At 27.9% G+C, this 27,683-nt stretch overlaps 1 protein-coding gene across 2 annotated transcripts; it reads right to left on the bottom strand.

The window, feature by feature from the left end:
- Positions 1-1,427: 1,427 nt before the first annotated feature.
- Positions 1,428-27,683, bottom strand: LOC135923089 (proton myo-inositol cotransporter-like). 2 transcript variants are annotated; one of them, XM_065457659.1, is made up of 12 exons: positions 27,188-27,683; positions 15,906-16,065; positions 12,670-12,844; positions 11,678-11,771; positions 8,934-9,039; positions 8,392-8,555; positions 8,075-8,189; positions 5,828-6,032; positions 5,296-5,452; positions 4,869-5,021; positions 3,749-3,982; positions 1,428-1,582 (listed from the first exon to the last, which is right to left on the bottom strand). In XM_065457659.1, the coding sequence occupies exons 1-12, from the start codon at positions 27,639-27,641 to the stop codon at positions 1,560-1,562; spliced, it is 2,040 nt and encodes a 679-aa protein (XP_065313731.1). In that variant the 5' UTR covers positions 27,642-27,683; the 3' UTR covers positions 1,428-1,559. The 2 variants fall into 2 exon arrangements, with proteins under 2 accessions (XP_065313731.1, XP_065313730.1); XM_065457658.1 differs by lacking the exon at positions 1,428-1,582 and having other exon boundaries at positions 3,431-3,982.

Genomic DNA, 27,683 nt, shown 5'->3' with positions numbered 1-27,683 from the left:
TTAAGAATTTCCTCCAGGTATATTATTTTATCTAAGCCTTGTGATTAACAAAAAGGTCTATGCATGTAAAAACAGGGGCAGAGCGAAAGCTATATATTTTAAAATAATAATTTTTTTTCTTAAAGAAATTTTTATTTTATTTTAAATTTAATATCATCTTTTTTATGCATAAAAATTGCTAAAGATTTTCTAAAAAGATTTTAACATTTTTAATTAAGATCTGGTCAAAAATTTCTTCTTAAAAAGAATCTTTAAATACTTTTGATCAAAATTTTTAGAAATTCTACTTTTAAGATATCAGAGTTAAGAATGCTCTTAGAGAAATTATCCCAGTTATAATAAAAAGAATTGAGATTTTTTAGAAATATATATTAAATCATTTCAAAATTTCACCTGACCTGGGCAAAGAAGAGGATATATTTATGCTTTATTTTTTGTTAAAAAAATTTCTATAAAGTAAATTAACTTGCAAATATTTTTTTGAAGGGAATAAAAAGAAAGGTTTACTATACAATATGACTATGCATTTATTATAAAATATATAATTCCTTACAATTACATATATATGTTAAAATCAAATCAAGTAATCAGTCAATTTGCGTATTAGCTGATTTAAATCTTAGATAATTCGATTATTCCTACCATATAAATTAAAAATAATGCAAAAGGTCATGATCAATTAGTTGAAATTTATAGTATAGGTATTTCTACACATACTGGTACACATTTTTTGACAAAATCGGATTAACAAAATATTTTTAAAATAATGTTTTAACCAAATTATTGTTTTCTATTCTTTAAATAAATTTTTTAGCGCGTTTTTTAAATTCTAATCAACAGTAAAAGGATATCCAAATTAGAAAACCATTTCACCCCTAATCTACCCCTCTTCGATTTCATTTACGATCCCCCCCCCCCTCGTATTTGTAGGGTTATATAACATATAATTATATTGCAGATATTGATATTTTAGTAACAAAGAGAATAGAATAGTCATTATGTCTAAGTATTAACGGACCGAATAGTGTAAAAAACCCAGATCTTACTCAGATATTTTTTAAGGGAATAATTTTCAGAGTGGTTACCATAATTTTATATATAATTTTATATCGTTAATCTATCATTTAAAAAAAAATATGTTATTAAAGTATTTCAAATCAAGCATATTGATGGCACATGCAATTGCAAAACTCTAGATATAAATATAAAACATTTTATTGAAAAATAAAATAATGTAATTTCTAGGTTTAAAGAATTAAATATTTATATGTTGATAGTGATTGTGATGTGATCGATAAACAAATTATCGTTCAAAATATATTAAATTGACTAAAATTATACAAATTAACGAATAAAAGCATTAGGAATAGTCATGATTATCTGAAATAATATACATACGCAAACACAATATATTAACTATATAAATATATACTATAAAATACAAAGTTGTTATGAAATTCTACTTGCATCACACATTCGTTAACACAAACATTTACTACACAATGTTTAAACGCTATTACACTTTGACTACTAGACCTTCATGCTATAATAACGCCTTTTTAATCTTCATGATCGACTTGGACTATGTAAAAATATATTATAAAAAAATATATATTCATGAAATAATATTTTATAAATTTAATATATTCACTTTTCATTAAAAGCAAAATGAAAGATTATCATAAAATTCTCGTGCTACAAAAATCGAGTGAAATTATAGGAAAGGAATTAATATAAGGCTTTATTTTATTTTTTTTCAAAAGATAAAATCTACCTAATCGTTACAACTTACAAGGTCAATTTGAATATCGTTCCTAAAAAAACTATCTTTGCTGTCTACGTGTATAATACTGGTTTTTAGTGTTATTAAATGGTTCGTTTTGAGCTGATTTTTAAAAACTGCTAACTCTATATTTTAGCCAGAAAGATATTGCCTAAGTCTCGAGATTTCGATAATATCCTTTGTTCCTTCTATGAACAAAATCTTCAGGCTTGCGTAATATTTTTCTGGATGAAATATTAAGTTAGCCGGCTTAAAACAAGCCGTTTAACAACACTACAGGTTTTGAACATGATAATTTTTCTTATCTATATCGGCAATAAAATATGGAAAATTTTTATCCTTTTTAATTTTTTAAATACTCAGATTCATCAAAAAAGGGGTTTAAATTTAACGATTATACTTTTTAAATATAAAAATCTCGAGGTTCGCGTCTTTTGGGCTAAAATATTTGGTTAGTCGTTTACCATTAACTTTTAACCAAAAATTTTAATTTTAAGAACAACAAAAAAAAAATAGGAACAAATAATAATAATAATTTTTTTTTAAATTGGTCTACTTTATTTAAGGAAATATTTGATAAGGGGCCATGTGTGTAATATAAATATAGTATAAATATGATTTATAAAATAAACTTTTAAGGAAATACTTTAATATACACGATATTATATTAAAATATGGAATCGCATACTTAATATCTCAGTATACAATTGATAATCTATATTTTTTTTAAATGTAATATCAAGAATAGATAAGAATCTTTCACAAATTAAAAAAATAAAAATATTGTTATTGCATAATAGATTAAGAAATTTAAAAAAATATTGCTTTATTTTAAAAAAAAAAAATTTTTCTTAGCAAATTTTTAAAAATCTAATGACAATGTTTTCCTTTGTGAGATATGTGACAAATATTTAAATATGAGTGTAAAAATTTAGAAACTTATTTTTTTATATTAAAAAAGTTGGCTAACGGACGTCATTGTAAGCACGTATATAGCCATATAACGGGACCTTGATTTTTATTTTGTGTCAACTCAGCACCGAAGAAGAGAACAACCGCCTAATCGAGTTTCCTATAAATTAGCCCCCCGTTCATCCAAGGCAAAAGAAAATAATAGCGCGTAAAATGTGAATATAAAATAATGGATAAAAAATAGGAAAGTATAATAGTAAATACAAATACAATTTGAAAAAAAAAGAAATTTGTGACTTAAATTTTATGAATACCACTCATAGTATTACTATTACATTAACTTATCTATATTATAAAGGATAAAATTTAACATTTATAATGATAAATAAAACGATTTTTTTAAGGTACGAACTTAAAAATGGTCATCATAATGAACAAAAAATATATATATTATATACAGAAATGATTTAATTCTAAGAGAATTTAGTTTTATAATTCAAATTATTTATAAATAAATGATATGGTTTTTCAACCAGAAATTTTCAATGATTATCACTAATTATAAATATTTATATTATTATTATTTATAGTTCTACACAAAATAAAATTGTTAAAGGGTTTTTCGCGATTACATTGTAGACCTTTACAGTTAAAAATTCAAAGATTGATATTTATACAGGCTTATCTCCCTTCTGTTAACTTCCATTCCCTCTAAACCCCATCAATCAAATTATATTTTTCGTTATTCCGATGAATCCGTGGTGGGTGACTTGGAGGCCTTAATGCCGCTCTTAACGTGAACGTACTTAACTCTAGACCTATTATTATTATTATTGACATCTTTCCCTGGTTTTTTGTTCAGAATTACCCACTTTTCCGCCGGCTTATCGGTCCCTAGGAGCGCGCTTTTATCGTTTAAATTGGTTAGGAGCTCGCCCATGCTAAACCTCACACCCTTAAGTTTATCTTTACAATATCCGCCTATTAAAGAATCCTTACTTGGTTCTTTACCCGGCAAAACCATGTTATTAATAGTAACAGAATTTCCGTTACATTTGTCGGAGGAACCGGCTTTATTTTTATTATTTTTGGCGTGTTTAGATTTCGAATCATCCTTAACGTTTTTGGAGGATGGCTGTGAGCTGGACAAAGGGGAACTGAGAATGGGGGATTTTTCGGAAAATATCATTTCCATGTCTTCCAGGGATTTTCCTTTTGTTTCGGGTAGGTAACGGAGGAAGATCAAGAAACCCAAGCATGCGAAGGTTGTGTATATCCAAAACGTCACTTGTTAAAAAAAAAAGATTAATTATTTCATTGATCAATATGATTCAAAATATAGCATTTTTGAGATGAATCTCGATATTTTAAAATAGTGAACTTATAACTTAGGACAAATTGAGGGGGTAGGGACGGGGGGGGGGTATTAAACAGTATTGTTATAGATGTCACCACAAACGGTCAGAATCCCGTGATGTTTTGGGGATATTTGACTTGTACTATTTATAAAATTTTCACTATGATTTTCGCTTATCGGGTTCTGAATAAGAGCGAAATGATTATCGTATTCCCAAGCGCAGTATAATATATTAGAGACCTGAATTTTAAGATCTGAGCCCATTCCGACCCAGTGACAATTTTTTTTTAGATCTAGGGCTAGACCCATGGCGGCCCGAAATTGTTATAAAGCTTGTAGGGATGACATCACAAACTCAAAGATATTTATTTAATTTTCTATTTTAATGTTATGCATTACATTTAAATATTCAACAAAAACTTTGCTAATTTAATGGTGTTTATCGATTTTATTCTATTTATTACAAAATATGATATTGAATAGCAAATATTTTATTTTTAAAATTGATTTTAATAATTGTAATAATTAATCAGGCAAAAAAAATGAAGAATAGGATAAAAATGTAACAGGCCACAAGTCGGGTCTGTATTTTATTGAAGATGTTACCGCCCGCTCAGCCATGCAGGACTTAGTCTACAACATTTCTACGCATTACAAAGGTTAGTGGTAAGTTTACAGTCTGCTAAAAATATAATCTAAATATCGTAGGAGGGGCATACGACTTAAGTATATCGCTATTTTTGGTAGTATAATCTATATCTAACTCCTCTGAAAATTCAAAAAAAAATAAAACGGTTTAAAAAATAATGAAATTACCGTGCTTTCCGATCTTTTCCGTGAGCGTCAAAAAGGTCATAGATACCAATAAATTGGTCATCCAATTACAGGCGGAAGCGACCGAGTTTCCAGTACTTCTAGCCCAGAGTGGGTATATTTCGGAATTTATGGTCCATGGCATTGGTCCCATACCTGTTTCGCGTAAGGTTTGGATGATGAATTTATTATGGAATAAGGCATATTTTTTATGACAATTTATCATTGTTTTAAAGTGATAAATTCAAAAGTAGGAAAGATATTTATACAGTCGTAATGAACTTTATCGAAATGGTTTATGGGCGGTTAAAAAAAATCTCTTTTTGTTTTATGAGGAACACTACATTAATAAGGCCGAATGATGGACTAGTGAACCCCGTAAAAAGCTTTTAAATGTCCAATAAAAATTTATAATGATGATAAAACATACCCGGGGCAAAAAAGAACAGGTAACAGAACAACCCGAAAATAGGTAGCCAATAAAACTCGGTGGGACAAAAGTTGTAAGCCCAAATCAGGTCATCGTCATTTTTTATGCTTCTTTTCGATCCCTTGTATTCGTAATTTCTCGCCTTATTACCTTGAACCTTATATATATAATATATTGTTTTAAACTAGATATAATCATTTTTTAAGTGCCCATCTAAAAAAAAATAAATATGGAATCTATCCATTATTGAAAATCTGCATTTAGTTAGAAATCTTAAAAAAAAAACTATTTTTGCAAAAGAATTACGAATTTGACATTTTGTAGAATAATAAATTTATATTTATTTATTTATTTATTTGCAGAATCCCAAAATAAAAGCAATGTTCCCACAAATATTTTTTTCTAAATTATATATTTAGCAAAAATTAAGTGATACTTCAAAGGAGTATTAATACATGAAAATTGTCTAGAGAAGATAAAATATATTTTTTATAGGAATATAATACTTCCGGGAAATCTTATCTTTACAGACCTTATAAAAATTCTCCTTATCCTGCTCCATCGGGGTTTCGTCGGCCAAGGTGGGGATACCATTCATGCATCTTCCGTAATACGGCCTAGTGGAGTTATCTCTAGTTGTAGGTAGGCAAGACCCATTGAGAGCCCTATTTCTGTCTTCGGGGTCTTCCACGTAGCAAAATCCGCACGATCGGTCTTCCACACAAGCATAGCAATAACTGAACACAGATTTTGAGATTAAATATAAACAACAAGTAATATATTAAACTAATTACGAATTAGGTCTACATGATCTGCTATATAAAAAATATGCCAAGGGGTTCTTAAACTTTTATATAATTTGGGTTTAGAGGTTGTTTAAAAATTTTCTCTAAAAGTAAAATGTCCGATAATTTGTCACACATTTATTAGGCAGAAAATGAAACAGCTAATAATTTATATTTTCTTTTTACAATAAATTACGTAATGTATGTGGTAAAATATTCATCCAATTTTTATTAATTAATTAAAATTTTTCAAAATTAACAAAAAAAAGATATTATTTTTAACAATTTTCAAAAAAATATAATTAATTAAATATTTATATTTAGATATATGATAAATTGCTACTTACTGAAGATGAGATTAAAATAAATTTTTATTTTTCATAATTTATAAAACATCTTAGATTGAGAATGCCAATAAATAAAATACATTAAAATTTTAAATATGTGGAATTTATATCATATATTTTATATAAGGGAACAAATATGAATTGCTTTCAAAAATAACTAATCCCATAGTTGATCCTTTCTTTCATCGATCAATTTGACATTAATACAGTTAAGGCCTGACTCATATCATGCTGCAGTCCTTGATCTAGCCTGGACAGTTCCCTCATAGTATTTATCATAACTCCTCTAAATAAGGAGACTAGAATATTATTCATACAAGATTATGTCGAATACCAAGATGTCATAAAAAAATTCTTTTCGTTATAATCTTTTTTCTTATGAAATCCTCTCTTCCGCGAGGAAAATGTAGATAATCACTTCTTAACCCGAAATTTCAAATTTAGACCTATAAACCTGATTTACAGATCTGTGCTGCCAAATATTTAGCAAAGGGCTAGCTAGAAAATTCCTAGAATTATTCACTTTATCGTTCAAATTTTTTTGTATTCTATTCAATTTATTTTTATTGAAAAGATATTTACACTATAATAATTATTGTATTTAATCGAAAAAATTCCAAAAATTTGTTGATCATTTCACAATCTTATTTTTTTTTTAAATAATTTTTCTACCGCATGTGTCTGTGGATAGGCATATCATTACTTTTGGCCAATATAAAAGGTGAGACATCCCACTCCGATAAAGGTTTACCCATTAAAAAATATCACCACATCTGTCTCCACGGTTAGCAAATTTCTATATTTTGCTGTTACTTCATTAATCAAGCTAAATCCTCTTTCAGCTTTTGCGTAGTTTATACAAATTGTGTGTTTGCAAATTTTTTTGTTTTCATAATGGTGAAAGGAATATGATATAATTATCGACATAATCTGGAAAATAATTTCGATCTAGTATTTTTAAAATTGATAAATGTTATAAATTTTTTCTTCTCTCGTGTCATGTTTAAGAGGCTGTTTAAGTTACAATAAATTATTTTAAAAAACCAATTAAGTGTTGGTAATTTTAAGATTTATTTATATTTTCATCGAATTTAAAATGATTTGTTGTCATCAAAAGACTAGATTTCACACACTATCTTTTCTATTAATTTGAATCATGGTAAAGGGAAGATGTTTTTCCACCTTTTCATCATCACCCAAATTATCTTTTAATTTTTCAATATAGATCTCCTTAATTAATTTGACAGCTCTCAGGAAATATTTTACAATGAATGTCACGAAATAAAGTAAATTTTAAAGATAAATTTCAATATAAAATATAAATGCTAAACAATACAATGCCATGGTGTAGCAATAGCAAAAAAAAAGAAATAATAAATATGATAATAGACGCTTTAACTTTAGCAACCAGCCCGATTATATCGCAAATTTTTTTTAATCACGTAAGTCGCGAATTCACTTTTGAGCTCTTGCGAGTCCGCCTCCAGCCCAGCGCTGAAAAATATGTTAGCATATACGGGGTAATAAGTGTGGAAGACATTTTTGTTTGCATTTAATTTAGATAATAAAATATTACCCCATTTAGATTGGAGTGGAGGGAGAGGTACTGTATAGATTAGTTAATTTAAAAAATATTAATATATATACGTATAAGCGTCACAGGGATTGTTAGCGAATTCCTTGGGGTGGTAAGTGACTGGAGGAGAAAGAACGGCAGCCAATTGAAAACCTATGGCTAAAAGGCTCAAGCTGATTATAACGCCTGCGAAAAAAAAAACAATTTTATTTATTTTATTTTTCAAATTTTCCCCAATGCCAATATTTATATGAAAAAAAAGTAGGAATAATGATTGGTAAATACAGTGAAATCCAATCGAAACATTATATATTTTTTTTGCGGAGTAAAAAAAATAAAGGTATAATAATAATTAATAAAAAGTAATATAAGCATATGTAATACTCACCTGCTAAACTAAAGAGTGTTAGGGTTCTTCGACCTATCTTTTCCACCAGATAGAGACCTAAAAAGGTGCACACAAAATTGACAAAAGCCGTAGCGGCCGATAACCATATGGCTTTGCTTTTGTCCCGTACCCCGGACATCTCTATTATGGTGGCGGAATAATACCTTTTAAATAAATCGTTTAATTACATATATTTCTATTTATGTATGAGTAAACATTAATGGACCTCTATGGCCAGATAATATATTAAAGAAACGATTGTATAAAAAAATATTTTAGGTATGAAATCGATATTTATAAATGTGCTTTGTAATTTGTAAAGCATTATTTGTATAAATAATAGTAATTAAAGATGAAAATCAGCTAATTTTTGAAATCATATATATTGATTTGCGATTTTAAGAAGAAATTTGGTGGAATATACAAATGAAAATAGAGGTGATCGAAAATGTTAACCATTAGTTTTATTATTGGGAAATTAAGTCATAGAAATCATAAATATCATTTATAAATTAATGTCGCCATTTTATTTAATCTCTCACATGACAGTATTGATGCCACATAATTGTTGAAAAATTTGCAATGAACATCCCAATAGAAGTGCCCTCCTAGTGACAGGGTTTTCGAATATTTGCCATAGTATGGTTCCTAGTTATCAATAAAAAAATATATATTGCGTTTTAATTGAATGAATTTTTTGAATTTCATTATAGCCAGATTTGCCGGCCTATATTTTGTTAGTATTGGTGTATTGGAGTATAATAATAACAATAAAAAACAATAATGATGATAAAAAAATTTGCATAAGCTGGCAGTGTATGATTTTGATCGGGGAGGGGGGGGGGTAGATTAGTAAAGTTTATGGCCAACATTAGGCACATACTTCGTAATATTTAATCGTTCTAAGAACCCCACGAAAGTTGTGATCGTAAAGAACCAACTCAAATATTAATCAGGTGATTTATTGGAAATATATAGTTTTAAAAAATAAACAAGTCAGTCATATTGAAAAAAAAAGTCAAACAAAAAAAAACCGATAATAATTAATTTATATAAAAGGAAAACCTTTGTACAGAAAAAAAATGGAATGTCAAAAAGAAAGTTAATTTATTTTTTTTTAATTAAAAAATTTTGCTGGAAAAAGAAGGGGAAAAAAAATTGAATTAAAAATATTTCAGTTTTTCATTCAGTCAAAAACAAAAAAAAAATTAACTATCTTATTATAGTTTTTTATTTTTTAAAACAGGAAAAAAAAATAAGTCGTATAATCCTCAGCTACTACACTTAACTAATAAATTTAATACACACGCGAAACCTCCGTAAGGTAACAACGGCGGAGTTAGCCACTGCTGGTGCTGGCGGGCGGAATAATAAATTTAAACAGTGAGTGGATAAAATATTTTAAGGGTGGGGATTGGTAGAGCGAGCTTATAATTTTAAATTAATTTCTTTATTTCAAACTAATTTAACCAATCAAATTATTTTTAACGGCAGGTAAATACAATCCTTTAAAACCAATGGGCGGGCGGGTTTACGAGCTAAAAACCCGATCATTGCACACCTTTACCCTAATCACTCAAGGAAGGGTGTGAGAACATTGTAATGAACCAATTTTTAAATCGAATTTCGGCAGACCCGAATTAAAGGTGGTTCCATGGTAAGGAAAGTGGTCACGTTTAGAGGTTTCATACGTATATTAGAAGGGAAAGAAAATTATATAATATATATTTTTTAAATATACTTAATTATACCGTACTGGTATATGATAAAAAACAGGGGGATAAATTTTTTCATTAAAAACAATCATTTATTTAATTAGGGGGGATAATACTATGACCGTAATCATAATTAAGTATATAGCAATAAACAAAAAAAAAAATTTTTGTAACGATTTCAAACTTTCAAAATTCTTAGGTAATAATTATAACTAAAATATTAAACCACAATATGTGAATTATCTAAATTGTCAAAACCCTCGGCATGATCGCTGCTTCACCCGAACTGGATGGGGAAAGTTTGGCACCGGCTAGCTAAGTTGGACCAGGGATGGGAAGGGATCGTCAACCGAATATGGCAGTTGGGAGTGGGAGACGGGACTGACGACTTTTAATATAGACTTAAAAATAAAATGGGTAAACTACGCAATTCAATTCAATATGAATCTGGCGTTACGTTTATTTATTATATAAGAACTAATTTTTTTATTATTTGAAAAATAAAATAATATAAAAACTACATGAAATATTTCCTCCGATTTTATGAGCTTCTAAGTCTAAGCCAAACGTATTACAACCAACTAACAGAATCCTAAATGACTAATATTTAAAACCAAGTATGTTATTGTGAAAAATTTTTTCCCATATTTACAAAACCGATTAATTTATTTTTATGTAAAAATTAAAAGGTTAATTATTAAAAGCTATATTAAATAATTGCTCTAGCTAGCTTAATTATTTTCCAGAAGCCCATCTGATTCCAGAGGTTTAAGCGAACTAGAAAAGCAACATATTATTTCTTCTTAGTATACTTAAATAATATAGCAGTCAGGGACCTGCAGAGATCAAAACTTTAGGCTTCTTGAAAGCCCCCATACATAGTCGGAGACGGCAATCATGTTGGGTGAACTCGGAAAATAAAAAGATGGCAAAAAAAAAAGAAACCGCTAAAATAAACAGGGAAACATTATATTATATCCTTATGATATAAGACATTATTATTAAAATAATTCGATTTCAATTTATGCTTTATTTCAAAAAAAAAATCGAAACTTATTATCTTATACACATAATTTCTTTAATATTGTTTCATTATAACATTATTAGTAATATTTTTTCATTTATATATTTATACATAAAGTTATAAAAAAAATTGATGATTATAATCCAAAAAATATAAGGAGAATATTATAAATAATTATTGTTACATATATTATTTTTTTTTTAAAAAAATTCATAAATTATTCATTTTCGCATGAATACACCATAATAACTTATATTGAGTTAACTTTACTTATATACGACCACTAACGTAAATATAAAATTTTTCTTTTTTGAAAATTATCTGAAAATACCGATATTTACAATTATCTTGTCAAAAAAAAAATTCTTTTCTTTCCTTCTTTCCTTCTTTCTTTCTTTTCTATAAATTGTGAAAATAAAATAGAGTTATAGTTAGTAGTAATTTGATTCAGAAATATTATTCCGCGTCGGCCATTTTTTTTAAGCGGTTATAACGCATTTTTATAATATTAGTAAAGGATACATCTTTTAACTTGATATTATTTTACCCTTGTTTTGATTAGGTCGCTGATTTAAGCCGTCTCTTCTATCGTTATCGCCGAAAGGTGGATGAGTCGCGATGACCTGATCTGACATGGCACCCTTTGTCGCATAATAAAACATTTTATATAAAAATAGTAGTTTTCTAATCTTTAAAAATAAAGAGAAAGAATTAAAATGAAGAAAGGAGGGGGAAAAGAAAGTAAAAGAAATAATCAATAGATTGGGAAAAAAAAGAAGTATTTTTACAATTTTTTAAAAACGATACTCTGATTATTATCATTTCAGCTCAAGATATTTAATTATTAACAAAAAAAATAATAATATTCATATAAAAAAAAACTATAAATCATTTTTGATGCCATTTGTGAAATATTAAATGCGAGGCGATTTTAATTTTAATTTAAATGACCTTTTTAATCAATTAATATCGATCTTGACTATTTTGTTTTTTATTATCCCGATATAATTATGTCTAATTTTCAAGACTTTTTACCAATCAATCAATCAATAGTTTCGATAATATTATAGAGGTTATTTTATTTTTTTTAAAAAAAGAAGATTTTAATTAATAATCTGTAATCTTCTAGAAAAAAAAATAATAATAGTAAGAAAGGTTATGTTTGATTGGCAAATAAATTATATTTCGAGACGTATGCAATATATATAAGAAATTGATTAATTATTTTAGATCTTGGTAATATATTTAACAAAAACTCTCTAGATCCTCCTAAGCCAATGACATTGCACCCCTCTCATATTACTAAAATATAAACATGATATTCTCTGTGTTGACTAACAGGTTACTCTTTCCCCGCCCGATATCTTAAATGACACAATTGCATTATAACTACCACCCCCCTCCCCTTCCACTTTACGAAAACAGATAAGACATGCGGGCTACGTCCGAGGCCCAGGATGGGATTTAAAATCAATTTTCGCGGTGCCAATAAATGGTAACTATACAGGACTCTAGTTTTGAATTATATGTCATATAAACCTTAATATCCTTGTAGGAGGCCTCGGCGGTGTCAAAACTACCGCTTATTTGAGCGAGTACGGCTTTGGCCTTCTCGTCCTTCCCTTTCTTCACCAACCACCTCGGGCTTTCGGGCAAGAATAAAAAGGCTGCGAGTTGTATTCCGGCCGGGAGCGCCGCCAATCCAAGCATGTATCTAAATAATGAAGGGCAAACAATTTTTTTTTAAAATATAGCCAATGACAAGACGTCAGGCTGATAAAAAAAAATCGAGATATCAAAGGAATCGATTCATTTAACGTATTGTTTTTGAATATTTTGAAATTACGAAAAAAGCATGGTTAAATTATTAGCAAGTTAATTGACTAATCCCTAAACCGGTTGCAAAAACCGAACACGAACCGATTTTAAAGCTGAACTAAAAACCGGACCGTACCTACACGATTTCAAAATCCATATATTTATTTATATAGGTAATTTGTGCCTTTGAAATTAAAATTTAATATTATTTTTAAAAAAATTGTGATAGCCTTTTAATTCATTTTTCAAAAGTCAAGGATTAATTGAAAAAGGATTTATAATATTGTCATTTGCGATTAAAAGGCATTATATATTCACTTCGTGGTTTGATATTATATTATAGATATTTTTTATTTTAAAAAAAAAAGATTATAATCTATAAAGATGGAGATTCCTATGATACGGCCATCCATCTTGATAAGCTTTTAGTTAGTCTATTCCAAATTATGATTGACAACTAGAGATGGAAAATCACCTAACTATAGCTAACTTCCAAGACCGCTTAGTGGAATTTCAAACCGTATTTTTGGTTAAGCCAATTTTTTTCAACTCGAAATTCGACTAAGCAACTTTGAGGTTGGCGCTCGAGTTAGAGTTTTTAAATGTATTTATGCAGTTTAAACGTAACACATCTAGTTTTATATGAAGGATGACATTATTTATATAGTCATACATAATATATTTTTGATAAAATATAATATCTTATTGGATATACAATATTTTTTTAAAAAATTTTGACCAATTATTTACTTAATATTGACAAAAAAAAAAGAAGTTAATTTACAATTTTTAATATTTAATAAAAGTAAGGAGTGACATCAAATTAGGGAGTGCGCCAAGGGTGTACAATGGTTGGTGGATAAGATATAATAACTATAAGGAGGCAACTATTACGTATAGAGAGAAGAGAATAGGGCTTGATTAATGTGAGGGGAAAATAAAACATGAAGGTCCTTTTGGAAGGGGACTAGAGGAGAGAGCAAGATAAAATTTGATATTGATGAGGAGATTATGATCAGGTGAAGGGACGAGTTTAGAATGGGTAAAATGAAGAAATAGGTGTGACGGAGTAGGATTGGGGTCAAAAACAAAATGTTTTGAAAATTCAAAAAAGAACAAATATTTTTTAGTTTTGAATTTTAAAAGCAAAAACAAGGCAGTTATTTTTTGAATATTTTTCAAACCCCCCAAAAAAATCAAACCAAATATATTTGATAAATTTGTTTTCACGGTCCTGAGTCTTGGTACGAGTTGTGACTAAATTAATTCAAAATTCATCATAAGAGTTTAAAAAAAGATGGTAATTTTTTTTAGTATCTACTTTCTTTACTTAACACGAACTTAGTTCTTTCTCCTTGTTTTAGGTTCTATAACTGGAAAAACTCTTAAGCGCCTTCACATAGCAAACTCAATTATATTCAATTCGTAAGAATAATAAAATTTACTTTTATCGATCGAATTCTTCCCTTTTTTAAGATAATATTTTTTTATGCTCTCCAAACCTTGAACCTGAACCCTGCTTTTTTTTTGTCGAATGGTTTCACATTCTCGTAATAATCACGCAAAAGAACACGTGATCAAGTTATTAAAGAATAATAAAATGTGTATACTAATTCAATTTATAATGGTAAGCCAATATTTGACATAAAAGTTTTTCTTATTGGTTTCCTCTTCTTTATAAAACATACGATTTTTAACAGCAAATTGTTCCAACCAAGAAAAAGTCTTTCAATAATATCACCTGTCAGATTGCCAGGTTAACAATAGATATGATATAATTAGAAAATTATTATATTTTGCAACATATTCTAATTCCTATTTCGATATGCTAGCACGATGTCAAACCCAGCCCGAACGGTAAAACCGATAAGAACCGTCACAAATTCCTGGACAGTAATTAACTGTCCAACATTTTAAACCGATTTTTTCTTCTTCTAAGTTTTTTAAAAAAAAATTTTATCAGAATTCTGAGTTCAATTAATAAAATATATTATGCATGATTTTAAAAATATTCGAAATTTATATATAGTAGCAAATCGGAAAAGAGAAAAAAATATAAATATGGAAACTTAAATAAACCAAAATTTGTTTCAAAACCAAAAAATTTTCAAATTTTAAACTAAAAGCCGGAATGAAACCAAATCAATTTTTCTAACGTTTCATCCAACCAAAAACCTTACTTGAGCAAAATGAACAACTCGAAATTGCCAAATATTCGGGAATTTTTAGAAGATCCAGCTTTTTCAGTTCAATTATATTCACTACCCTTGCTTCTTCTTTCGGTAAAGTCTAGCTGTATCCTTCTTCAAAGATTTAGGATCTCACATCTGCGAGAAGGTTTATCGTTATGACAGAGGCTGGCCAGAGTTATCATCAAAACAAACTAAATTAGCTTCAAAGGCAGCCTACTTTTAAAGGAGCTTTCCTAGACTCACTCTTCCTTCCTTATTCTATGCTTATGCTTCTTTATTCTTTTTTAGATTAACCTAATTTTCTATAGTTACTATTATATTATTATAACTAGTATATTTTATCTTATTTATTACCTTCTTGGCGACATTGAAATTTTAAAAAAAAATTAATTTATTTATTTATGGTAAACATTCCTAGATGGAATAAACAACAAAATAATGAATGAATGAATATTTTATGGGGAAAAAAATTTGCATTTATAATTAATTATACAAATTTCTAAAATCATTAGTATTTATCAATTCAGCGAAAAAATAAATTAAAAGTTTGGGACACAAATCTAATTAACGAATGAATGATAAATCAAGTACGCCGCAACTCGCTTGATCTTTGCACCCTTCTGAGTTGATGTTACCAACAATTATAGGTAATCGCCTTGGGCTGTAATTCTTAATCACATCAGGTAACCAAGAGCGTGGGTTAGACAAGTCGCGCCGTAATTCATTTAATAAATGCTTCTTTTTTTACAAAAAAAAAAATCAAACCTCCAGCCATTTTTGCGGTCATAACTAAAAATTCCGTCTATAACGCTGGCTATAAATTGACCACCCGTTACGAATACGCTGTTCAACGTGACTAATCTGCCCCTTCTATCCGGGGGTGACATTTCGGCAATGTATATGGGAACGGACATCGAGGCTAAACCTAAAATTGGCAATTTTTTTTTAAAAAAAAATTGTCAGTTTGAACTTAGTAGAATTGAGATGAAAATTCGAGTATTGTTGGCTGATGCTGTTATAAACGATTCAACCGGTATTTGAAAAACCGATAAATTCTAACTAAGCCAATATTACCCAAACCTCGAGATTTGGCCTATTAATGGCAGAAAGATCTAGTTCCCTTTTGGGAAAATTTCGAGGCTTTGGTTAATGTTTGTTTGCCTAAAATTTTTATGTAGCCGTTTATTCAAGAATGGGCTATAATCGGGATATTTAACAACATTTAATTGTGGTAATTATTGTGCTTTCGAATAATAAAGGAAAATACTTTTTACAACCCAAACTCATGTCTCTTTGTCAACGCTCCCCCTCATACTTTTTAATAATATACTCGAAACCAGGCCAAATCTAAAAACCTAAATAACTCACAGTTTAAATTTTCCAAAAAAAATGGAAGGAAATTATTTTAAAAAAAAAATTTTTCGCGCCTGAAGGGGACAAAGCCTCTCGTAATCTTAATATTAAATATTAGAGTTTGAAACCAATTATAGCAAAAAAAAAGAATTATTTTTTAATCCATATAAATAAATTATAATTATAAAGAAAATTTAAATTTTAAATTGCCTAAATTGAGTCGTTTAAGGGACACTGATATGGTCAATTAAATTTAATATTTTGTAAGTGGTTTCCAAATTTCTATTATCGTGTCTGATAAATGGTTTTATAATGATTATTAAATATAAATAATTCAATAAGAGTGGCGCCCTGTTCCCAAGCGCGACAGCTAAACAAATATTTTTTTTTTGTCATTTATTTTTTCTATTATTATAAACATTTATTATATCAAAAATTCAAAAAAACAAAACAAAAGAAGTGAATATGCAAATTAATTTGAACATTAGCCCAATTCGTGACATAAATATTATGTAAATCTTGGAATCAGGTAGTAAAATCTTCACAAAATTAAAACCAGTGAAGAAAAAATTCAAAAAATCTATTTCTCAACTTTCAGTTTAGTAGAAATTTTTTTTCTCCTTATAAATATCTTTATATCCATTTGATTCATATAAAGGTTTTTTTATAAAAAAAAATTACATTATAACCCTAGGAAAAGTTACCCAGCAGCCCATAATAATTTTTAGTGAAGAAAAACAATAGATAATTTAGCCTATATTGTAAACTCTAGTCAGGCCCTGCCCGCTAAAAATTAATTTTTGCAAGTTGTCCGTTTATATTTATCGTTTTAACAACGTTGTGCGATTCATTTTTTTTAAATTTACTTTAGACTGTGTTCCAAAATATCAAAAAATTTGATTCGCGAACAAAAAAATTTTTTTTAACTTAGGATAATATTAACGATTGCAAATTTAAGAAAAATCAATTCGATCCCCACCATGGTCACATTAGTAAATCTGTGAAGTCATATTCCGATTTATGAATATATAAGACGATAGACTTCTAAGAAGATATCCATCGGTTGGAGCTCAGAGCTAGAAAGAAAGAGAAAAAAAGGTCGTAACAATCACCCGAGTTATCTGGATTCATATCTCCTGAGCGTTCTCCTTCTAATAGATGTGTATAACCCTTCAGCTTCGTTTACAGTAAGCTGGTGAGCAACTTATCGCTAAACGACAGCATATTAGTATAATTTCATATTATGTATTTTGTAAATTACGCGCCGCTTGGACGACATCGCGGTATTTCGCGATTACTATAAACCTTATGTGCGCATATTATGAGGAGTACTATGTTGTAGCGTTCTTTTATGGTAAATATTTTGAGATCAATTTTTTAAATTTCAATGTTAAACATAATTTTCGATTTATTTCGCTCCCTTTTATATTAGTTTGAGAAATAAAAATGTTCAATCATCTGTATAATAAACCCGCTTATAATATTCCACAAGGGACTAATAATTTTTTTTACCAATAACATTTAAAAGAAAAAAGAAAAGTGACTATGGAATATATAATTAATCGTATTAGCATAATATTTATAAAATATTTCAAGTATTTTTTTTTATAAGATTTATCATCATTATTCATTATAAATAAAATTTGTCTTTAATTTTCATTTTAAGACGCTTGAGAATATCACACTATTTTCACCTGATCGATTTTTCACGTCCGATTTATTCAAATTCTTATTTTTAGACATAGGTGTTAGCCTGATCTGAACTTAATATCTCAAAGTAAATACCGTGGATTCAGGGAGCCCCGCCCCCCTCCCCAATGATCGGTCTCCCTCCTAAACAAAATTAGTGAAAAAAAGATAAAAGTAACAAAAAAGGATACACAAAGGAAATCCAAAACAAAGCTATACCCATCTTACTTCATTGAAGACCTTAATTCATCTTGGACTTTATGGCACATATATAGAAATTAATTAAAATTTAAATGGTTCATGTGCAGCTGAGGGCCCTATAACAGGTGGAAGGGGGATTTCATTAAGTAGTAGTGACAATGGTTACTTTAGAAACATCGATTACACTTCTTACGTTTTATTCTCCATCCACCAGCCATTTTAAATATTATAAATATTTCTTTTTCCCTCCACCGAAAAAAAAATAAAATAAAATATATAGATAATTTAAATTATTAGTTCATAGGAATTTAAATTATATCTAATTTTAATACAAGATTTGCCACAAAAGGAAAAATGTGCACAATCATATTTATCAATTTAAATTTAAAAATTATCATTTTTTTCAGGTAAAAAAAAAATGAAAATTAGATGTTTCCGAATATTTGCTTTTTAATTATTCTTTTTTAAAAAATAATAATAACCAATTTTCCACACATTCATCCACAATATAATCGCTTCGGAATCCGACCCGATCCTTAAAATTAAAATACAAACCCGGGTAACTTAAATATATTTTTCCGCAAAACCCCCGTTAAACCCGGACCGGATCGTTTTTTCTATAAAACCGGATTAGACCTGATTTTTTTTTACGATAAATTTAAAAACGAATATAAATTAACTAGTTAGAAAAATCAGATAATTTAACATTTGGTGTAACTCGTATTTTTTTTTAATTATCCTTCCAAACGATTTTACAAAATAACACGCAAAATGATTCAAAAGGCTTAAAAATAAAATCACGTGACACTTTATTTGGGGGGCTAATAGTGTTTAGCAGACCTCTTGGGAAAAAAATGATAGTAATGTTCTGCACCAAATTCAAAATGCCGGTACAGTACCTAGAGGATCGAAAAGTAGAAATGTTGTAATTTTTTTTTAAAAAACCTCCCATAAATTATTGACCTTATTTATGTCATACAAAATCAAATCCCGCATTTTTTTTTTTAAAACTTACGAGATCTAAATCGATTAGCAACACCGTAATTATTGGTTATTTAAAATTTCATTTGTGGAAAAAGTTTAGGGGGAAATGACACGTTAAAAAAAATGATGTAAACATAACAAAAATATATGTCTTTTTTATTTTTTAGCGTGCACTCACCTTTAATTAAGGATAATATAATATTAAATCATCGTTGTTTGTTTGTTTGTTTTGTTTTTAAACTGATGAACAATAAAGATGAGGCGTGATAAATTAATTAATTTTTTTTCTCTATCTAAATTAATTTTAATATAACAGTAAACCCAGGTATTGAAAACCTTGTATTTTTAATTTGCCTGGTTCGGGTTAAGATTTTGAAAAGAGGTCGGGTCGGGTTCGGATAAATTGGATTCATACAAAATTTAAAGTTAAAAAATTAGTTTTTGGATGCTTTTTTTCCCCGCAAAAAATTTTTTAATAAAGTAAAACCTTCAAATATGCAAGACTTCATAGTGATCAACAGTAACCTCTCACCCTCTTTAGGCGATATATATAATAGGCCTATTTTTTAAATATTACTCATTCTTATCTTAAACTAATTAAAATAGAATTACTATTGCGCACAAATTGAGCGCTTCCAACGCTGTGTTGCAAACGCAAATAATGCATTTTGAATGGCATAGTGCAACTTGGTAAGATTACGTTTGGCGTTAGCAACCATTTTTAAAAAAACGCTAACCGTTTCGCTTTTTTTTTCAAAACCTTTTTTATTCTTCATTTCGTAATATTATATAAAATGTAAAAAAAAATAACTTACTTATATTTTAAAATGGAATATATTTCGAAATTAAAGAAATAAAAAGGCAGAAGATAAATTTTCGAAGACAAAATTTTAGAACTTTGTTAAATTATTTTGAAGGGACAATATTAATAAAAAGGCAACTTCAAGTTTAAACAACGGAGTTACGTTTTTTTTTATTAAAAAAATTAAGGTAAAATGAAAACGCTCAATTTTTGCACACATTATACCTCTAGAGCAAACCCATAGGGAGAGACCTTCATCCATGTCTAATATTATAAACTCGCTAGTCTACAAATTTCTTTCATTTTAATCAAAAAAAAATCAGTTTGGCGCTATTTATCGACACCCGTTCTACGTAGTGGGGCGAATCAAAAGGTACACTCGAAATTTTGGTAAAAAAATAATCATAAAAAAAAAATTTTTCGGGTAAACAAAAGCACTTACGCGCTGAAAACCGGAATAAAAAGTTAGTATGTCTATAATTTCACCAACATTATGTACCAGAGTTGTTAAAGGATGCTTTTCAATCGGATCTCGATACAGATACCTCGCCTAAAAACTTATTCAGATATAAATATTTCGTCTAAAAATATCTAGATACATTGATACTTATGCAAGGTGTGCATAATGCCTAATTGAAATTTCTATTGTCAAATTTTGAAGTAAGCTAAAAAAAAAAATAAATAAACTTATTGAGTTGATAATCTCATCTATACAAAATATATATAATTAAATTATAAATAATAATTATTCAATTTTAATAATATATGCAAAATATAATAATTAAATGTTTATAAATAATAATTGACAGATTTCAGTAATAGAACATTCTCAAATTTTCATCATTATGGCATCCCCGTTCATCTGTAAAGACAGTTTTATTAGCCATACTTAAATATCTTTCTACCGAGGTATTAGTCGGCAGTCAGTGTGATGTTTATAATTTATGAATAACAATTTTATTAATTGGAATAATCTTTAAATATACTATATAACCCCGAAACCCTTTTTTTTTTAAAAAAAATCATTAATTTGACGAGCGTCAAAATTTTTATAATTATTCTTAAATCATATCCTCCATAGGGTACTGAAAAAAATCAGATATTAAATGATTTGATTTTTGTTTTCAGAGGTTAAAAATGCTTACAATTAGTTTGTAGACATTTATATTTAATCAATTAATCTTTATATTAATTGTAACATTTTTTCAATTTAAATTTTCTTCCATTTGTATCTCTAACTCCAATTAATTTTGAAATAAAGATGAATTTTAAAATAGGTTTTAAAAAACTGGCAAAGGCCTGCTAATGCTGAGTTGATTATTTTTTCTATTTCTTTTTTCATATATATATTATATATAATTTATATATAATATATATAAATTAAATTAATATAAATATTAAATATAATTTATTATGTTGACCTCAATCTATTGATTAAAAAAAATTTTTAGAAATCTTTTCGAAAAAAAATAAACTAGGAAAATAATATAGAATGAATTAAATTCAAATATTATTTTTCTTATATAAAAAATATGAAATCAATAAGTATCTAAAATCTATCTAAAATAGATATCAGTTACCTCTAAAAATATACCTAGATACAGATACGATATAAAAGTATATCTAGATACAGGTTATACCACTTTTGTATCTAGATACTTTATCAACTCTGGTCTGAGCTTAAGGATCACATTATTCGGAGCTAGATTTAGTCTATTCTATATCAAGATGTGTTAAATTAATATTCAATATTCATTTAAATTTTCAATTTTCCGGGGGGGGGGGGGGGGGGTTATCAAAAAATTATTATTAAATTTTTTTTTCAAATGGGACAGTTTATTTTTTTACAATTGATTTTTAATTTTCAGCCAAATAAATATCATTGTGTATTCTTAGCGTATTCGTATTATTTATTCAATTTTAGATCATTTTTTTTCTCTACTTAAATGTGATAGCGATGAGTGGATGCCGTGGCATATCTAAGTTGTCGATTAGTGAAACATCAGAAATAAGAAATAAATAGCAAAATAAGATGTATAATAAATATAGAAACGATGTTATTATATACTCCATTTTGTTTATTAAACCATCTAACAAGTAAATGGCGGATCCACTAGGAAGACGTGAAAAAAATTTTTAAAAAAAATAATAACGTAGATATCGACACGTTTAATCTGTGATTAATAAATGCGAAAAAACTTTAAGGTTGAAGATACGGGAGATAAACTCCATTCGATTTTTAAAAATTTCAACGAATGCTTAATAAAAAAAACAACATTGTATGGCTTTTTCTATATATTATTTTTTGGCATTCTAAGAAAAAAAGTAACGATACTTACTTTTACTTTTATGTTACTTTACCAAAAGCACTGCATTTGCGTTGTGTATTTTTCATTGAATTCTCATAACGGGATCATCCCTATATTGGGGTAAAATTTTGATATTTCTTAAGTAGATTATTCCCAATATTTAACAGGTCATAATGCCTAAACGATAAAATATCATTATCAGTAGATAAAGGAAGAGGGAACAAAAAAAAAGTATTATTATTAAGTCAAAATTATTTATCTCTTTCCCCGCCGATGTATCATAATAAAATATTGTTCATGGTAAATTTCAATTCATAATAAAAAAAATAAAAAATAATTGATTTTAAAAAACGAATGAAAAAAATGAAAATAATTTCATTATATTATCATTAAATTTTTTTCCAGCCCTCTTCGCCTTTTAAAACTGGGTAGGGTAGGTAAAAAAAATTATCGATTTCTTCCCTTCAATAAACCAGATAAAAACCGTTATTTTTTTAAAAAAAAAATACCGTGTTCTATATCAATTAAATTTAAAAAAAACTTTTTTTTACCAGATTAGTAATAGAAATCGAGTAATAATTAAAGGTCTGCAAAAGTAGGCCCGACTCGTACCCGGCCCGAATGTGCATCGAATCTGGCCGGGTCGAGACTAATTTTTTTTAAATTAGGGCCGGGTCGGGCTTAAATTAGGAAATAAAATGGACTTATTTTTTAAAAAAAAATTGCAAGAAACAAGGCCCCAATATTTTTTATTTGTTTGTTAGAATGATAAAAACCAGATTATGTTCAATTGTAAAAATGTAAAACTATATTTTTTTTAAAAAAATTAATTTCTATATTTAAATAAATTCCCGGGCTAATCGGGCAAATTTTATTTTCGGTCGGGCTTTTAGAGACAACTAAAAAAAGTCAGTTTCGGGGTCGGGCTGAGCCGGGTTCGGAAAATTAGATAATCCTCTTACAAAAAATGTAAAATTATTAAGTTATGGACCGGGGTTGCCAGACCTCCCGATTTTCTGCTCTTGATTACGCCAAACACGCCACCTATTAATTTATCTCTCGATATCTTACGCACCACCCCCCCCCCCTTCATTCCTTTCTCACGATTTTTATTTTTACAAATTTTGTATATGACTTTAATAATTTTTGATTAGTTACGTAAAATTTTTTACTAGTTGGATATTTCATTTTTTTTAAAAAATTTTATACCATATATTTATACACAAATTATGGAGATTTAAACGAATGAGTAACATTAGTTAACAGAAAAAAAAATTAAATCGCATTACCTATACCGGAACCATAGTCGGATTAAAGAAGAAGAAAAAGAGAATAAGTTCAAATGCAATTTACATAATATGCAATCACAAAAATTAAATGGCAGCCATAGAGAAGTCCAAGAAAAAAACATTCAACGAGACAAATAAATATATGTCCACTTTAATAAATAAGGAATCGCCAAATAATATCCAACCCTACTTTAATAACATTTAATGTGATGATAATATTGCAATAGTCGAAAAGACATTTATCTCATTAATCTCAAGATGAAACATTCGCTTAGTTATTTATCTATTGCATTTCAGACTTATAGCTTATCATCCTTTTTGATTCAAAAAATAACCAAAAACATAAAATGTGGAGCCTCAAAAATAGCGTCTCAAATATTCTCTTGAAACTAAGAAACACATCTTAGAGGATCTGAAGGGAAATCACATTTTCTATATCAAAGCATTCATCAAATAATAGAATTAAAAAACATTCCCAATAATCAAGCCCTTTCATTCTGAAATGCAACAGCCTTTTGCGCCGATAACGCGAGTGTGAATTTGGGAAAAATGTAGAGTTTTGTTTTTCACGCCACGAGGGATATACGTTTTAAAATTCAATATTTTAGTTATTATATTTAGTATTTAGGAAAATAATTACAAAATAAAATAAATAATTTCAGACACAAATCACGTGAATTAAATGCCTCACCCCCCCCCCCACACTTTCCAATACAGTTTTACATCGTTTTCTAGGCCAATTATTATATTAGCTATAAAGTTTATTTTTTTTTAAAAAAGAAAAAAATATTATAAACCAATAATCAATAAAGAATCTTATATTATATTATTATTAGGTTTATTATATATATTTTTTTTAGAAATATTCAAGGTTAATGTGACGGACAACACTATGCTTTTAAAAAACGTGATTTATTTATGAGGGAAATAATGACAACTATTATTTTAATTTGTAGGTTAGTTCATTCCACGAGGAGTGAGGAGAGATGGGGATATAAAAAAACGAAGCCCTTGCAGAAAATAATAAAAAGATGGCACCTTTTGGATTTAAAAGGAATGTTATTGAAATTGCTTCCAATATATTTAAAAACTTATTGATTCAAAAAGAAAATTGTAATTCTCTTTAAAAAAATTTATTCGTTTTTTTTTTCGTATATGAAATCAAAAAATAATTGGACTTTAGGTATTTTCAATAGCAGGTTTTAGCGCTAATAAAAGTAAAATAAAAATAAATAATATCTGATTTTTGAGAAATAGTTATCATCTAATAATACGAAAAAAAAATTGAATTTAAAAATTATATTATAATTTAATATTTTTGTGGTCATTTCTTATCCAATAATTCATTATATTTGTAAAAAAAAAAAAAGTATTAAGTAAACTTATATTAGCTGGCCTTGAAAATCTATAAAAATTTTATTTATACATAGATAAAAAATTTTTTTTAAATATATGTGATTTGATTTCGGTTTAAAACCATGATCTGGACCGAAGGAGGGTGTTTTTGCAAGAAAAAAAAAATTACAACATATATATTTTATCCTTTTTAATAATTACCTGTCAAATGCCTTTCCTATGCTTTAGCGATTTTGAAAAGGCGTTTGATAGCCCAGAAATTTAGAGCAAACGGGGCCTTAGTAAAATTGGTGTCGACGAAAGGTTAATTATAATTATGGCTGATTTTTTGCCAATATTATGACCTAGTTATAAATCAAACAAAAATATGTTAAGGATTGGGTTGATTGCGGTAAATAAAATCAGCCTATCTTTTTGGATGGGTTTTTGATAGGCAAAACCGATCCAATTTTGAACAAATTTTAAATCGTTCTATTCTAAATGCATCCTTTAAAATAATATTTTATAACAAGTTGTTAAGTTATATCGATATTCTTAAGATATAAAAAAAATAGCTGCCAATCTCGTATCATTTCTGAAATAAATACATTTATTATTAGGTCATTTCAATATCGGCAAAAATATCGGTAGTTCTAATTAAAATGGTTATATGTCTTTATGCAAGGTTACATTTATGCGAGAGTAAAGTGAGACGCAGACTTAGTTAGGCTATCAAGAATCTGTGTTGAGCACTCTCTCCATCATAATAATTAACATTTATAAAAGATATATGACAAGGGCTATGGAAAATCATGCAAGTAGGTGATTTAGTCCTAATCAAATTAAGCCAAACAGAACGACTTGCCAGACTAGCCCAATGGAGTAACACTTTGGAAGAAAAGGGTCTAAAAATAATTTTTCCCAAAACTAAAATACTGATAAATAATAATACCAAAAAATATGGTATGATCCTAGACATGTGTAGCTAGCTTATCCAAAAAATGTTCGAAGGAATTCTATTCAATGTCGTGTATATAAAAACTGGATTTGTAAAAAATGTTCATGGAATAAAGGTAAGATGTTATGAGATATAAACTTTATCCGGAAGAGTCACATCAACAATAATAATATCACTGTCCCAATGAGCAATATTTTATGAGGCATAAATATTATAAGTGGATCAGTCTTGTTACCTATATGATATGCTTAATAACCAATGTCACAGAGAATTAGATGTACTTGGGAAAAGTTCCTTAAGCTATCTCCCAAAATTGGTATTGTATAGATTTCTGACCTTCTACAAGCACATCAATTGAGGGGAAAGGGCAATGTCCATCATAAAACAAATTGGTTAAGAAAACAACAATGTTGGAAATAGGTGTGGCAAGAGGTCTGAAGGAAGACTCAAGCAAAGATTGGCAAAGGTATTGAAGAAAAATCTACATTTTACTAGCTTAAATTTGTCTGAAGTATCCAATAGAAGACTATGGAGAGCCTGTTTATAAAAACAAGGTCTAACATTCTGTAAAGGAGGATAAGCCTTTAAATCAATGGTGATGATGATGAATTATTAAATTAAATATAAATCATTTAATTAACCTTTATTCTTTTTAAATAATTATTATCTAATAATGTGCCTTAATAACATATAATTGTAATAATATATCAAGCAAAATGGTGGAATCTAACATATATATTGGATCATGCCTTAAAAAATGGAATATCTAATGAACAATATGTTCAATATAATCTTAGTAATCTGATCTATTTTTTAATATATAATAAATTTTATTTATTTTGTTATATATAAGAATTTTTTCAAAAAACCAAAATAAAAATTGGTAAGACAAGTCTAGTTTGGTTTTATATTGTGGCCTGCAAGGTCTTTACATTATAGTTTATGGTTCAGTATTTAAAAATTGGTTTTAAACCAACTATAACCTTCACTAGATTTGATTCATTTTTAATATTAACATAATAATATCATAATTAAGTCTGCATTATCATAAATTTATGTTAAAGCAATATCCTTATTTATTATATTAATAAAAGATAATGAAATATATTAAAAAAATAATTGGTAACCTATCCCACAACCAAGTATTGTTCGTCCTATAATAAGTGACACCTCTGAAAGTGCGAATGCTAGACACATTGATCCAGAAATAAATATTATGCTGGCTATCATAATGGTCATTTTTCTCCCAATAATATCATTTAAAATTCCTCCAATTAATGCAAATATTATAGCAGCTCCTATTGTTGCACTTACAATTGTTTCTTGCCATAAACTATTTAAATTAAAATTATCTTTGAGAAGGAGCATTGCTCCTGATATAACGCCGGTATCATAACCAAATAGAAACCCTCCGATAGCTGCAAATATTGTAATAATATAAACAAATTTAGGCGTTTTGCTTTTAGCATTGTCAATTAATAAACTGTCTTCTGCATCTGATATATTATGAGATGGTTTATGTGATAGTGGGTAAATTTTAGATAAAGAGGATTCTGGGTGTATATGAGCACCTTTTGACATTAGTAAGGCTATTGTTTAATTTATTTTAGAGCATTCCGTGAT

The sequence above is a fragment of the Gordionus sp. m RMFG-2023 genome, chromosome 2 (assembly GCF_954871325.1).
Source record: "Gordionus sp. m RMFG-2023 chromosome 2, tfGorSpeb1-WG-v2, whole genome shotgun sequence".
Classification (NCBI taxonomy): Eukaryota; Metazoa; Nematomorpha; class Gordioida; order Chordodea; family Parachordodidae; genus Gordionus; species Gordionus sp. m RMFG-2023.
The sequence above is the reverse complement of the archived record's forward strand: the minus strand, read 5'-3'. Positions and strand labels throughout refer to the sequence as shown.

Bases quoted from the DNA above. Each gene is read 5' to 3' on its own strand.
- LOC135923089 (XM_065457658.1), bottom strand. From the start codon at position 27,641: ATGTCAAAAGGTGCTCATATACACCCAGAATCCTCTTTATCTAAAATT. The intron at 9,040-11,677 runs GTAAAATAATAT...ATTGATAACTAG, and splicing joins GCGACCTAATCAAAACAAGG to GAACCATACTATGGCAAATA. The intron at 6,033-8,074 runs GTATATATATTA...ATCTGTGTTCAG, and splicing joins AATCCCTGTGACGCTTATAC to TTATTGCTATGCTTGTGTGG.